Below are 16,066 nucleotides of genomic sequence, written 5' to 3'. Positions count from 1 at the left end.
CCATCTGTTATATGGATGGGAAGTGACAACACTTAAGAGGGGAAAAAATACTGGAGATAACCTCTTTGTTCCAGTCAACACTATTTGGAAGGCAGTGTGGTATAGTGGATTGGAAAAGACTGAAAGCTTGAGTTCTAATGTTACCCATCACTGACTCCATACCTGTAGACAAGTCACTTAACCTTTCACCTTCAGTTTTGTCATTTAATAAATCTCTTAGTGTTTTGAAGATGAAAAGTACTATATAAATGCTGAGTATTGTTTTGCTCTATACACACTTAGTTCCAATTAAAAACCTCAGAAGTATGTATGAGATACTGTTTAGTGCAACAAAGAGGTAACAGGTGCTAGGTCATTTATTATAATTTAAAGTGAAGCATGTAAAACAAACCTATTTTAAGAGTTGTTTTAAAGACAAAAGATGTTTTAAACAGGTACATATATATGAAATACTCACATCATCATCAGGTCTGAATGGGTTTCCTCTACCACCAACTCCTCCTGATATACTAAATCCTAGCTCTGGATCTTTTTCAATTCTCACTCGAATCTAACAAAGTAAAAGGAATTGCCCTGAAAGCTCAGATCCACAGAAACGGACATACTATAAAATGCTGAATCACTTGTATCATATTGTCTAATTACTATAGTTGGAATTATGACCAAACAATAAAAGACTTACATTGACAAACCGTTGAACTCCATCTCAATGTTTTTCCTCTTACCATTTTTAATATTAATACAAGGAAGTTTTGAAGATGGTAACAGACATACAATATACCCCCAAAATATCAACGATCAAAAAACAATAGTAAACTTTACTTTTGGAATGCTGATTAATATTCATACAGATGCTTTTATTTAATTAGTACTAAACAGCCTTCAAATTAACAAAAACACAAAAATATTGAAGAGCCTACTCTGCAGTTCAAAAGAAATAATCGTATCTCAAATATAATTTCTGGTAACAGCATGTTAAAACATAATACATAGCCATAACAGCCAAGTTTTATGGTGTATTAGTTTAGTTAGATTACAGCACACCTCCTAAGGCTGTAAATCCAGAAATATGGAGATATAACCCAAATGATTTAAACATGCTAATCTGCACACCTGGCAAATAGGCATTATCTCATTTACATAAGCTTACTCCCCTCTTTTCCTGGCTTACGCCAACTGAACTCCCCCATTCTGGCTTTCCCTCAGTTTCCCACACCTACTCCTCTCTCTCGCTGGCTCCCCTCATTCCTACATAATCCTGTTTTCCCAGGTCTCCACAATGTACACGAGGCACAGCATCTGTGGACAAAGCTTGGTCCCCAATCCACTATGGTCATAAAAATATGATTAGAAAAATAGCTGCCAATGTACCACCATTCTATCCAAAATACTGCCTTGTGCTCTTGCCATACCTTAATGGTGTGGGCAGGCTGGGCCTATGATCTAGATAGGTGCTCTATGGGTCAAGTCTCAGAGGACTCCTAGGAATCTCTCTGAATTAGTGTCCTAGAGCAGTCCTCCAAGACACTACCTACAGCAACATAATATACTCCTCCACACAACTTTCTCCCAATATTGCTCTCCCAATAACAGCAGAAGATAGGAGCAGGTAATTGGAAAGAGGCTCCAGAAATCAGGAGCTTTCCAGCCTATCAGGGAAACTTAGATCTGAACTATGGTCTAGCAACTGATTTTCCTAGGGTACAGCTAGAGTAAGGAGCTGCCTACTGAGGTACAATAATGCCTACAGTTTCACCTAGTTTCTCTTCTATTATATATTGCAATGACCAGGGCAGACAGCACTTCCCCTAATATGTGGTGCTGTATCTTTATTTTAGTGTTAAATTGTTTTGTTTTGATGTTATGTTGTTGTCTTTGTTCAAGGGGGAAGGATGGAGGGACTAGAAGGAAGTTAAGTCCTGCCTGTGTGTGCTGGAGTTATTACTTGCAGGGTTCCAATAAATCCTTTGATTTCTATAAAAGTGAGAATTACAACTATTGGCAGTCCTGCAGTTTTTTTCTGGATGCTTTTTCCAGTTGCAGAGCCAAACCTTCTCTTCTTCAGGGACAGGCATAATTCTTTTTTTTTTTTTTTTTCCTGGCATCTTGTGCCTGTCATGTTTGCTTCCAACTGATCTGTTCCTCCATCTTTTGGAATGCTGCCTTCAGGTCACTAATAAATGACACTGCTACCTGTGTAGGTGCAAAGGGCCTTGCAGGTTCTTGCTGCCTGAATGTCACTTCACAAGGAAGCAAGTGTTTACGGAGTTAAAAAATAATCTCATAGGGAGAGTAATGCATAGCTGCCTGGTGTTATACGCAAAGATGACAAAAGGTACTCTTGGGGGCATTCTGCACCAAAAAATAAAAAATTCTGTGCCAAAAATATAAAAATTCTTCATAATTTTACATTTTATTTGTCAAAATAACACCAGTTTCATTATTTTGGTAATTAAGTTCAAAATACCTGTCAGCAAGTATGTCTATAACAATACAGACAACAAAAAAGATTCAGGAAATGTTTTTTTGACAAACAGATTCCTTACTAGGCTTATTAATACAGAACTTTGTGTTATAATTCAGAACCGTATTTCCCATGCTGCTCAGAAGCAGTGCAACGGCTTGGGGGACTCAGGGATAACAGAGGAGCTGAGGGAGAGGGAAGTAATTGCTGGGACTGAACCTGGAGGGGTTGTTGGGTGTGGGTGGCAGAAGTATGCATCAGGTTGGTTGGTTGTTTTTTTGGGGGGGGAAGAGGAGGGAGGGGAGGAATTGGTCAACAAACCCTGGCTGACCCCTAGCATCTCCCATTCAGTCAGGCACATCTGTCCCTGTCCCCATGTGTTCCTGCACCCGTTCTTCCCCATCCTCATATGGCCCTACACCCTCAGTCAATGTCACCCCAATAGCTCCTATGCCCCCACCCCAGCCCGTCCACTGCTAGTAGTCCTTCTGTACCCCAGTCTGTGTTACCCCCCCAGCTGCCCCACGTGCTCCGCTCTGTCTGTCCCCCTCATATCCTGTGCCTCCTCACCTGGCCCTGCAGGCAGGGCACTGTGAGAAAGGCAGCCTCTGCCCCCCTCCCTCTCTACAGCCAGCTGCTCTGGCCGATGAGCCAGCTGCCCTCTTTTCTGGCACCACATCAGCCCCTGGTGGGCGAAACATGTAACTGCAGCGTGACCCCTCTTCTTGTTTCCCTTCACATCCCTGTCAGAATAAATTATTGTGTTTGTGTGTGTGTAAATCTACAGGGGACATTAATTCTGTGCTTGCACAGAATCTCCCCAGGAGTAAAAAGGTGTCTTTTATCTTAGTCTTGTTGTTCTTCACTGACTACGAGTCTAAGCATGGAACCAAGGGTGCGGTTTATTCGCTCCACTCTCCTATTACTCGTAGTGTGGACAATACTGGTCCTCACCTTGGTTATTTGGAGTTGCTGGCAAAACTTATGTAATAACCATGACTCAAATTCTTTTCCAGATCACTGAAAATGAAGCTTGGTGGGCCAAACTGCAACACTACTTATTTCATCCATTCATTGATTAACTGTATCAATCCTTTTATCCTTCAGTAGTTGTGCCATCACATACTTTGAGATGGAGTCATACACTAGCAGCAAATATCTACTTGCAGCTGGTGTTTCTGGTAATAGGCCTTTCAAGTAAATCTGTATGAATTATTAGATTGAGGCCTTTCCCCTATAGGAGTTTTGCGTCCACTTGCTGGTACTTTCCTTTCTTTACAGGTAAGACAGGAAAGTACCCACTTTTTAACTTCTGCAGCCATGTCCAGCCAAAAAACCTGTCATATACCTTGCTCAGTGTCTTTTCATATCACAGGTGTCTGCTGCTTCACCATCATTAAGACACTCCAGTACTGTTCTCTGTAAACTTGCTGGCCATACAATCCTTATACCAGCAAGTTGGTAGCCAGATCAATAGATAATCATTCCTGAACTGTGTTTAACCTCCCCATTCTGAGGTTATATCCTTTGATATATATGTTGGTGCACCAAAAGTAATTCAGGGGCCTTAGACTGTTCTTGCCAGATGTCCTCACTAGAATCTACTTTCACTGCCCTCACCTAGCTGAGTGCATACACAACCATATTTTGCTTTCAAAGGTTTATGGTAAACCATGAATATATATTTGGACAGTTTGAGATACCATCTCCACAAGTGTCCTTCTGGGTTGTGCTTTGTAAGGAACTACTCCATAGCACTACGGTCAGTATACACCATGAACTCCATACTTAGTAAATATGGACAATAGGCCTTGAAGGCCTCCACAATAGCCAGACACTTCTGTTCTGTAGCCAAAAAAAACTTGGTTTTCTTCTCATTTAATTGGCAACGTCCAAAAGCCACATCTCTGTGCTTACTGAGCTAATCAATTTATTCAAGTGCAAATCTGACAGCAATCTTTGAGGCATCACAGGTTCATGAGTGAGTATTATAGTTGTGCAGTTGTGATCACTCAAGAAAACTGAATTAACAGCCCTTGTTTCCAAAGAAAGGCCCCAGTGGAAAGATGCTCTCCAGGATTGGTCCAGTTGCTGGCTCTGGAACTTACTTCCCTTCCTTGGTCTGTCAGATTTTATTAGTTTTCTGGGCTTGCTGCAAAAGTCACCTTTTTTCTACTACAGACTTTTTGCACTATTAAATGTGTTGATTATTTTACCATCTGGGTGAGTATTACTAGTCTAGATGGTCTTGAAAATTAGTAGTAATTAAAAACTCAAAATACCTATTTTTGTATATTTTAATTATTGTATAAGCATGAAGGGCCATGGATAATCAGTTAGCTGAAGGGAGTTGTAATTCAAGTTTCTGCAGAAATACTCTAACTAAAATCCTCACTAACTTCTGATAAAGGTTAGTAACAGGTTTATTTCTCTGTATAACATCCACATCACAAGAAAGGGAACAAAACAGATTAAAATCAAACTGAAGGTCTGATTTCAGGCAACCATTTTTCTTTTAAGAGTGGGATGACAGAACTCCAGTGAGCTACAGCTCTTTCTTGCTGGAGTTAAATTCCTAAACTGTTTCTGTTATCACCCATTTAGTAATAATAGTAATAGCAAATAAAATAATACCACCTTGCACTTATGGCTACCAAAAAGTGCAAATCATATATTCAAACACTTATTAAAAACCTTACCTCTTGACTTGAATTAATATAATTTTTATCCTTACCTCTTGCTTTGCCATCTCATTGACTTGTTTGGGAGAACACTGAGGCTGAGTATAGGGAGGTTGATGCGCAACTTTCAGCATCAGATAATCAATTAATTGCTCTCTAGAGGGATGTCTTGCCACAGATGCTTGGGGAGGTGGATGATGGGCTTGACTATAGTTTGTCTGAGGCCTGTGAGGCTGGCACATCTGCCCATTTGTCAAAGGTATCTGAATAAAACATGAATCGTCTTTAAATCATAACATTTTATAACAATCCTGAATTTTTATACAATTATTTCAACATTTCTTGACTGGTCATTGCATTTTTATGAGCATTACTAAACCTCAGTTTTAAACTACGTGCCACTAAATTATATTTTCATTATAATTATCAGTATTAACTTATGAAGACAAGCATGAAAAGCTAAGCTAACTTTGCACTCTTATCAGCTAAAACAGAGTAGGCAGCTTCCTGTTCCTTTTTAACACTTGTTTCCCTGTAATTCATCTCAACCGTGTTTTTTGGTCATACTTCTAACAGTATCACATTTGGTTTACATTGTTAAATTATATAGTATTTTATTTTTTATTCATATAACTTGTCTATCAATTCTAGTTCTGAACTATTAATAGACAAGTGTAATAATATTACAAAGGTGTGAATGCTATGTCAAAATGTCTATTCAGTAAACTCTAATTATGCTACTGTTGGATGTGTTTTCTCCTACCACTTAATATGGAAGACCTCTTCCACTAAAGACTTTACAACTACAGACCTTATAGAATCTGAATTTTAAAACTACGGTGAGAATCTTTCCAGTATATGTTGCTCTCTGGTTTGACTTGATCTGTTGATTTGATCTGGCAGACACTATGGCGTTAATGCCACAGGAATATGTTTAAGTATTTAATTAACTAAAGTTGCTGCTCTGCACAACAAAACTTTTTACTGAAGGCCTCGTTGGCGATTAATTTGTACTGGAGCACAATGTCCATGGACAAGAATACCTCCTTCCCCCCCTCCCCCCCCCCAAAACACCTACTAAATTTACTCGGTACCCTAATACGGTGATATCTCCTGTCACTCATTCTGTAAAATCCCCCATTCCAAAACCACCATCATCTTCCATTTATATCACCACTGCTATGCTGAATTAATCTGTCAAGATATACCATACTAGTATGTCCAAATACTAATAAAGTTTTACTCTCTCTAAACCATAAATAACTGAAATAAGTAGGTAAGAAAATTCCAGCTTCTATTTATGCTGTGTCAGTTGTCTTCTGTATCTCAGACCCTGTTCTGAGTAAGTGAGGTTCTACCTTGTAAACTGATTCTCAAAAATGGCAATGAGGGGTTTAATATGTATTATTTCATTTATTTACATATCAGATTGGTCTGGTTTACAAGTAAAAAAGATGTTTTTTCCAACTGCCATTTACAAAAAATAAAACAATTGAGAAAAAAGTTAGATTCTTTCCTTCTTCTGCAATCACACCAATAATAAAAGTTTATACAAGCCAAAATCTGCCCAGGTACAATTGTGCAACCTCACTGCCTTCAGTGGGTTTGCACAAATGTAGTTGAGTGGAAGTTAATAAACTATTGATGATGCACACGAAAGTATAGGTTCCAGCTCGCTTCCTTTTAGCTGTATTGGCTCCTGAAGTCCTAACAAGAGTAGAAAGTTATTTTTGTCCATATTAAGTAGATGCAACTCTAGGGTTACCATATTTCAACAAGCAAAAAAGAGGACGGGAGGAGCCCCGCCCTAGCCCCGCCCCTCCCACTTCCCGCCCCCCCCAGAACCCCCAACCCTCCCCCCGTTCCTCGTCCCCTGACTGCCCCCTCCTGGGACCCCTGCCCCTAACTGCCCCCCAGGACTCCACTCCCTATCTAAGCCTCCTTGCCTCTTGTCCCCTGACTGCCCCAACCCTTATCCACACCCCCACCCCCAGACAGACCCCTGGGACTCCCACGCCCCATCCAACCACTCCCCACCCCCTGACAGCCCCCCCCAGAACTCCCAACCCATCTAAACCCCTCTGCTCCCTGTCCCCTGACTGCTCCGATCCCTCTCCCCACTCCTGCCCCCTGACAGCTCCCCCCCAGAACTCCCAGCCCCCTACCCCCCGCTCCTTGTCCCCTGACTGCCCCCTCCTGGGACCCCTGCTCCTAACTGCCCTCCAGAACCCCACCCCCTACCTAAGACTCCCTGTTCCTTGTCCCCTAACTGCCCCCTCCTAAGACCCCCCCCAACTGCCCCCCAGGACCCTACCCCCTACCTGTACCCTGACTGCCCAAAACTTTCTCCACTCCCCTCCAAAAGCCCCCCCCCCCTTTTTTGACTGCCCCCTCCAGAACCTCCCTGTCCCTTCTCCTGCCCCCCCTTACCCTGCTGCTCAGAACAGGGTGTTGGGCTCTGTGCCAGCCGGACACATGGCTGAGCTCCCCTGCACAACACAAAACCCGGTCCCTGGCCCTGCACAGGGCTGCCGGAGCGGGCTGCAGGAGGAGGAGCTGCCGGCCGGCTCAGAATGCAGGGAGGGGGGGGTGGGAGGAGGAAGCTGCTCCGGAGTCCAGCCCGGGACTTTCCTGCAGCCCTCCCAGCCGCTCGCTCTGCCGGGGGAGGGGGAAATCCCGGACATTGTGAGTGCTTTACAAATTCCCCCCGGACGCTATTTTTAGCACAAAAAGGAGGACATGTCCGGGTAAATCTGGACGAATGGTAACCCTATGCAACTCTGAAACACAAGGAACAATGTATTGCATAAGGTGGTGCTAGTGTTACCGTGAAGGAAGTGGGAGTTGTCTGTAATATTTTATGACTGTGTCTCCTTGTTTGTTACTGTGATGTATACTGTATGTATACAAGGGGTTAATTCAAGATGGGTTAGTTACAATAGGCAAAAAAGGAGACAATGACCTGTTAACAGCTGCTCTGCCAGCAACTGACACAATGCAACACAATCCCTTTGAGGGCTCTGTCTGATTCCCTGGTGAGCTGCCAAAACCGGTTTAACCAGATTCAAGAGATACAAGAGAAACAAAGGACATGGCTGGTCCTAAAAAGGCAATACTTTACTTGAAGGGTGCAGGAAAAGAGGGGGTAAAATGAGGTTCTGAGCGAAGGTGAACTGAGACTCCAAAGGCTGAGGTGTCTGCAATATGATAGACCTACCTAAGACCATAAGTGAGACAGATACGCAAGTAGACCTTTGATTACGTTACAAACCCTTTTTTCTGTTTTGTTCCTACTTTAAGATTAAACAATACTTGGTTTTGAAAAGGCTGTTTGGGTTGCTTTGTTATCCACTTTGGAAAGGAAGACTTGCTGGTGCCAATCTCAGTTGGACCTGCGGAAATATCACAATTGGCACACACAGTGCTGTAGCAGGGGACCTGGTCTAAAAGTGAAAGACTCACATGATTCCACCCCAGGACAGGTTAAGGTAAGAGGCCTAACACCTGAAGGGTCCACTAATCAGACTCCTGGGAGGTACAGAATGAAGGTGCAGCTAGACCTATAACAGTGACTGTTACATAATAATTTTTCAAAGTAAAACCATATCTTAAGGCAGTAAACCGTTTCTCAGACTGTAACTAAAGAGATAATTACAAGGTTAACATCTGGGAAACAAATAAAATATTCTATTATTTTGTAATTTCTAACTACTTGATGTAATTTTTTGTCTGTATAATTTAAGATAAGTAGAAGGTTGGTGTTTTTTTTTTTTTTTTTTTTTTTTAAACACAACTGTATGTTTTGTGAGGAATAGCTCAGTGGTTTGAGCATTGCCCTGCTAAACCCAGGGTTGTAAGTTCAATCCTTGAGGGGGCCACTTAAGGGTCTGGGGCAAAATCAGTACTTGGTCCTGCTAGTGAAGGCAGGGGGCTGGCCTTGACGACCTTTCGGGGTCCCTTCCAGTTCTATGAGACAAATCAAATATATGGAGATATACCTGTCTATCTTTCAGAAATATTCTTAACCAAATTCCATACTACACAAAATGAACATTTGTTTGGTGATCAAATACACTGGAAGTCACAGCAGTTCTAGGATGAGATTTTCACCCCTATTCTGGCCCCTTTATACTGCATAAAAGGGATGGAGTAGAATAAAGGAGCCATACAAGTCCCATATCTAGTTGGAGAAGGATTTCCCCCATAAAGCTGCCCACAAAAGGACTCCTTCACAAGCTCTGGCTTAGGGAGTGGTGCTGGAGGTAAGGTGTAGGGGCATGTCAGAGTCAGGGCCACACTGAGGCAATTCTGGGCAGTGCTACTACCCATAGGACAGCCCAGGAAGCTGTTATAACTTCGGCTCTCTGGGGCTCTTTAAGATGTGCTGGAAATGTCTCAAGCTCCCAGAGTAACCCAGAAAAAGAAGGGTGCAAAGGTGGCTTAAAGCTCCCTTAATCCTTCATACCCAGCCGCAAATTCTGTACTGTGCCTCTTAGAGAGGAATACAGAATTTCACTCTCCAGTGTCTGCAGTTTACTAGTCCAATTTTATCATGATATGTAAATAAATGCTGACATGTTTTTTTTTTTTAAAGTTTATTCTGCTTTGTTTACTGTTCTAAAATTGTCTGCCACATGCAGGATTCTGCATGCAAAATGCAGGCCCCCTGTTATTGGGAAACCTATTAAAAACCTTCCCCATTAACTTTCCATGACCAGAAGAAAATAAAACAAAAAACAAATCACTCAGTTGTTCCAATGAGATGATTTCTTATTTCAAGAATGATCTTGAAGTAGTGGTAGTGGTGGTTGGAGACACTCTTCTGAGGTGGACGGAGGCGCCCATCTGTCGCCCTGACAATTCATCTCAAGAGGTATGCTGCCTGCCGGGGACCTGTATCCGAGACGTTACGGAAGCATTGTCGAGGATTATCCAGCCCTCTGACTACTACCCCATGCTACTCATCCATGTGGGCACAAATGATACTGCGAGGTGTGACACTGAGTGGATCAAGAGTGACTACAGGGCTCTGGGAGAACAGGTGAAGGAGTTTGGAGTGCAGGTGGTATTCTCTTCCATCCTTCCTGTCAATGGTAGGGGCCCGGGCAGAGACAGGTGCATCGTGGAGGTGAATGCCTGGCTGCGAAGATGGTGTCGCTAGGAGGGCTTTGGCTTCCTCGACCACGGGATGCTATTACAGGAAGGACTGCTAGGCAGAGATGGCGTTCACCTTTCAAGGAGGGGAAAGACCCTATTTGAACACAGACTGGCTAACCTAGTGAGGAGGGCTTTAAACTAGGTTCGATGGGGACAGGTGAGCAAAGCCCACAGGTAAGTGGAGAACATGGAGACCTGGGAGATGGGTCGGAAATAGGAGGGAGCGTGGGCTATAATGGCAGAGAGAAAGGAGGCAAGATCAAATCAGGATCTTAGATGCCTATATACAAATGCGAGAAGTATGGGTAATAAGCAGGAAGAACTGGAAGTGCTAATAAATAAGTACAACTATGACATTGTTGGCATCACCGCAACTTGGTGGGATAATACACATGATTGGAATGTTGGTGTGGATGGGTACACCTTGCTCAGGAAGGATAGACGGGAAAAGGGAGGAGGTGTTGCCTTGTATATTAAAAATGTACACACTTGGACTGAGGAGGAGATGGACATAGGAGACGGAAGTGTTGAGAGTCTCTCGGTTAGGCTAAATAGGGTTAAAAAGCAAGGGTGATGTCATGCTAGGGGTCTACTACAGTCCACCTAGCCAGGTGGAAGAGGTGGATGAGGCGTTTTTTTTAAACAACATACAAAATCATCGAAAGCCCAAGATCTGGTGGTGATGGGGGACTTCAACTATCCAGATATATGTTGGGAAAATAACAGCGGGGCACAGACTATCCAATAAGTTCTTGGACTGCACTGCAGACAACTTTTTATTTCAGAAGGTTGAAAAAGCTACTGGGGGGAGATTGTTCTAGATTTGATTTTTAACAAATAGGGAGAAACTCATTGAGAATTTGAAAATGGAAGATAGCTTGGGTGAAAGTGATCATGAAATCATAGAGTTCACAATTCTAAGGAAGGGTAGAAGGGAGTACAGCAAAATAGAGACAATGGATTTCAGGAAGGCGGATTTTGGTAAGCTCAGAGAGCTGATAGGTAAGGTCCCATGGGAATCAAGACTGAGGGGAGCTGGCAGTTTTTCAAAGGGATACTATTAAGGGCCCAAAAGCAAGCTATTCCGCTGGGTAGGAAAAACAGAAAATGTGGCAAAAGACCACCTTGGCTTAACCACAAGATCTTGCATAATCTAAAAAATAAAAAGGAGTCATATAAAAAATGGAAACTAGGACAAATTACAAAGGATGAATATAGGCAAACAGCACAGGAATGCAGGGGCAAGATTAGAAAGGCAAAGGCACAAAATGAGCTCAAACTAGCTATGGGAATAAAGGGAAACAAGATGACTTTTTATCAATACATTAGAAGCAAGAGGAAGACCAAAGACAGGGTAGGCCCACTGCTCAGTGAGGAGGGAGAAACAGTAACAGGAAACTTGGAAATGGCAGAGATGCTTAATGACTTCTTTGTTTCGGTCTTCACCGAGAAGTCTGAAGGAATGCCTAACATAGAGAATGCTAATGGGAAGGGGGCAGGTTTAGAAGAGAAAATAAAAAAAGACCAAGTTAAAAATCTCTTAGAAAAATTAGATGCCTGCAAGTCACCAGGTCTGATGAAATGCATCCTAGAATACTCAAGGAGAATACTAACAGAGAAGGTATCTGTGCCTCTAGCTATTATCTTTGGAAAATTATGGGAGACAGGAGAGATTCCAGAAGACTGGGAAAGCGCAAACATAGTGCACATCTACAAAAAGGGAAATAAAAAGAACCCAGGAAACTACAGACCAGTTACTTTAACTTCCATGCCAGGGAAGATAATGTAGCAAGTAATTAAGGAAATCATCTGCAAACACTTGGAAGGTGGTAAGGTGATAGGGAATAGCCAGCATGGATTTGTAAAGAACAAATCATGTCAAACTAATCTGATAGCTTTCTTTGATAGGATAACGAATCTTGTGGATAAGGGAGAAGCAGTGGATGTGGCATACCTAGACTTTAATAAGGGATTTGATACGGTCTCGCATGATATTCTTATCGATAAACTAGGCAAATACAATTTAGATGGGGCTACTATAAGGTGGGTGCATAACTGGCTGGATAACCGTACTCAGAGAGTAGTTATTAATGGTTCCCAATCCTGCTGGAAAGGTATAACAAGTGGGGTTCCGCAGGGGTCTGTTTTGGGACCGGCTCTGTTCAATATCTTCATCAACGACTTAGATATTGGCATAGAAAGTACGCTTATTAAGTTTGCAGATGATACCAAACTGGGAGGGATTGCAACTGCTTTTGGAGGATAGGGTCAAAATTCAAAACGATCTGGACAAATTGGAGAAATGGCCTGAGGTAAACAGGATGAAGTTTAATAAAGACAAATGCAAAGTGCTCCACTTAGGAAGGAATAATCAGTTTTACACATATGGAATGGGAAGAGACTGTCTAGGAAGGAGTATGGCAGAAAGGGATCTAGGGGTTATATGCTACAAGCTAAACACAGTGTGATGCTGTTGCAAAAAAAGCAAACATAATTCTGGGATGCATTAACAGGTGTGTTGTGAGCAAGACACGAGAAGTCATTCTTCTGCTCTACTCTGCGCTGGTTAGGCCTCAACTGGAGTATTGTGTCCAGTTCTGGGCACCACATTTCAATAAAGATGTGGAGAAATTGGAGAGAGTCCAGAGAAGAGCAACAAGAATGATTAAAGGTCTAGAGAACATGACCTATGAAGGAAGGTTGAAAGAATTGGGTTTGATTAGTTTGGAAAAGAGAAGACTGAGAGGAGACATGATAGCAGTTTTCAGGTATCTAAAAGGGTGTCACAAGGAAGTGGGAGAAAACTTGTTGATCTTAGCCTCTAAGGATAGAACAAGAAGCAATGGGCTTAAACTGCAGCAAGAGACGTGTAGGTTGGACATTAGGAAAAAGTTCCTAACTGTCAGGGTGGTTAAACATTGGAATAAACTGCCTAGGGAGATTGTGGAATCTCCATCTCTGGAGATATTTAAGAGTAGGTTAGATAAATGTCTATCAGGGATGGTTTAGACAGTATTTGGTCCTGCCATGAGGGGAGGGGACTGGACTCGATGACCTCTCGAGATCCATTCCAGTCCTCGAGTCTATGAATCTATCTTTTAAGGCCATATGATTGATCATTTCACCATAAATAAGTGGGTGAAAATCAAATAATGTTTTAGATTTAAAAACAAATTACCAATTCTAAGTGCCACCATATTTCAAATATACATTTTTGCGAAGGATAACTTATCCAAATATGGTAACATATTACTCATTACCTGTGCAGCTACTTTCTTCATGCTGTCTGGAGGAACATCTTTGAGATTAAGTGTGCCAGATGAATAGTTCTGCTGTCCTGAAATGAATACATCCTCTTGGCATGGCTCTCCTGGGGTGGATGTCTGGGGATGCTTTAAACAGGGTAGAAATAACTAAGCAAATATTTCTTCAAATTATCAAAATGACTCAATATTTCTTAAAGTATTAGAATAAATTGCTCAATTTTTACATTTATTTTTGCTTGTAAGGATGCTAATCATATCATCTGAGTTTGCATGGACAACTTAATCCTATTAATCAAGTCAGAGATCCATAAAATTTAACCCCAACTTTCAAAAAAGAAATTACAACTGTTGAAGGTCTTAAAGCCACATAACACAGATGGGTCACAAGAAAGGTGAAAAAATGTCCATGGCTGCTATGCATGGACTTACAGGATTAATACAAGTTTCTTGTGGACTTAATTCTTCTAGATTTAAACACCAGATCTTCATTCAGGTTGTTCAATGCTGAAGCTACCTTCATCTTTCTTGCCAACCTACATATCAACTTAATTTGCTTGATTGCCTCTAGACATCTTTAAATAAGGCTTACTTTACCAAATATTGAAAATAAATAGATAAACCCCAACTCAGGTCTCTTTAGACCTGGATCAAATTCAGAAACAAAGGATCATCAGCTCAAGTTCTGGTTACGGAGGAGGGCAAAACAGAAAATAATCTTAGCTCTTTACAGCCATCCGCATGTGGAAGCCAATTAGAAAAATTTGTTTTGTAAGTTGTAACGCCCTGTAAAGAAGGTTGAGCATATGAACTCAAGGCAATTTAAATGTTTGGGTTCAGTGCCCAGGAACTCATAACACAAGTTTAAACTATTTTTATAACTATGAAAGTGGTTTCATGTATAAAAGGACAAAACTCTAATTATTGATTTAAAGACATATTTCAAGTTTCCTTTCCCCCCCTCTATATATTGCAATAGCCTACTGTAGGTACTCACACGAACAATGTGCACACCAGAACCTCTTCTGTCTGCAACACTCAAGGCAACACTACTCTGGCTGCCATGCAGATCCCTAGAGCTGCCATACTGAAAGCTGCTAACTGCAGCATAATTGGAATTAAAGGACCTAGACAGCATGCTCTGAATAAAGAGGGGACAGATTTAACATAGAGATTAGTGCAGCATGCATAAACCACAGGACATGTTATACACTGACTTACACAGACATATATTCCATAACATGCAAAAATAAATACCATGCAACTGAATTAGCTGTGGCATCGTGAAGTACAAAAAAACGCAGTGACACTCTGTTTACATTTATTTACGATCAATCAACATGCAACCTAACATAGTACACATACAAAATTACATGTACGTAAGGCCATTCAGATGTATGTGCGCTTAGGAAAACAATATGGATGTTTAACTCATCTAAATTGTCATACTTTAATTATTCCAACATATATAGACATGTTGGTGGAAAGGAAAAACTGACAGCCAAGATTCACTTGTGCTGAAATTATTTCATTCTCAGCAGAGCCATTATTTTGTCTCAACAGTTTTCAAGATTACTTGTCCAACAATGAAAATTTTTTCAGCCAGAGAAATTTTGTTTTTTCTACCAACACAAAAGTAACAAAATAAATAACATGCACTCAGACAAATTTATTGAACAGAGATTTACCTAGGAGGGAATGTAAGTTCAAGAATACTTGGAGGCTTTTTTTTTTTAAGCTACAGTACCTTGCAACATTGACCTCTGTAGTATTGGAATGGTTTCAAAAAGAAAAGCAGCAAGAGCATTACCATCTTGGCCCCATGAAGTTTTGTCAAGACAAAACAAATGAAAGAAGAGGGACACCCAAAATAAAAAAAAAAAAAGGGGAAAGTCCCCAAATTAACCAAACTGACCAATGAACTACACCTATTTAAACACGGACATTGAATCCACTGCATGACAATATTTGTGTACAAAAAATTACTTTCATAATGTTAAGGATATGCCACAAAACATCAAAAGCCAGGAAATGCAGTTTTGTTTGTTTCTATGAAATTCCTGTGTGATTGTTTTCTGTTAAAAAAAGGTCTCATAAAAAGTTCCAAACTTATAATTTGACTAAGATACTATAATCACTGTTGGGTGAATACTTTTTTTTGTTTTGTTTTTAAATGTACATACAATACTGATTTTTGGAATGCATACTAGTCACCAGAGACTACACTGACTACACTACTAGGAGCGTTCCCGCTACAGTACACTCGTGGGATGCTCCATCCAATGCCACTGACCATTGGGAGCCTACTAAATCAGCAGTGCCCATTGGGACTACATGGTTCTTCTTACAGCACCAACTGTTTGGAACCCAGGACATGAGAGGCTCTACAGTCCCCAGTTGTCTCACTTTGTTTTGCTAAGCCTGGGAATACAATGCCAAGGGAAAGGGGAAGGTGGGTGAGCAGTGTGAATCTGCTGAGGCAACATTAAGAAAACCACAGT

At 41.3% G+C, this 16,066-nt stretch overlaps 1 protein-coding gene across 6 annotated transcripts in view; it reads right to left on the bottom strand.

Annotated features, from left to right (window-relative positions):
• ERBIN (erbb2 interacting protein) overlaps positions 1-16,066 on the bottom strand; it is a 244,021-nt gene that overhangs the window by 8,929 nt on the left and 219,026 nt on the right. For 5 of the 6 annotated variants that reach the window (XM_034773471.1, XM_034773472.1, XM_034773470.1 and 2 more), the window contains 4 exons: positions 14,563-14,706; positions 13,563-13,694; positions 5,199-5,408; positions 458-550 (listed from right to left, as the gene is read on the bottom strand). In XM_034773471.1, coding sequence (XP_034629362.1) covers positions 458-550; positions 5,199-5,408; positions 13,563-13,694; positions 14,563-14,706 — 579 coding nt within the window. The remainder of the gene's footprint in view (positions 1-457; positions 551-5,198; positions 5,409-13,562; positions 13,695-14,562; positions 14,707-16,066) is intronic. The other variant, XM_034773474.1, reaches the window with a different exon arrangement.

This window comes from Trachemys scripta, chromosome 6 (assembly GCF_013100865.1).
Source record: "Trachemys scripta elegans isolate TJP31775 chromosome 6, CAS_Tse_1.0, whole genome shotgun sequence".
Taxonomy (NCBI): domain Eukaryota; kingdom Metazoa; phylum Chordata; order Testudines; family Emydidae; genus Trachemys; species Trachemys scripta.
This window is presented reverse-complemented; position numbering and strand designations above follow the sequence as displayed.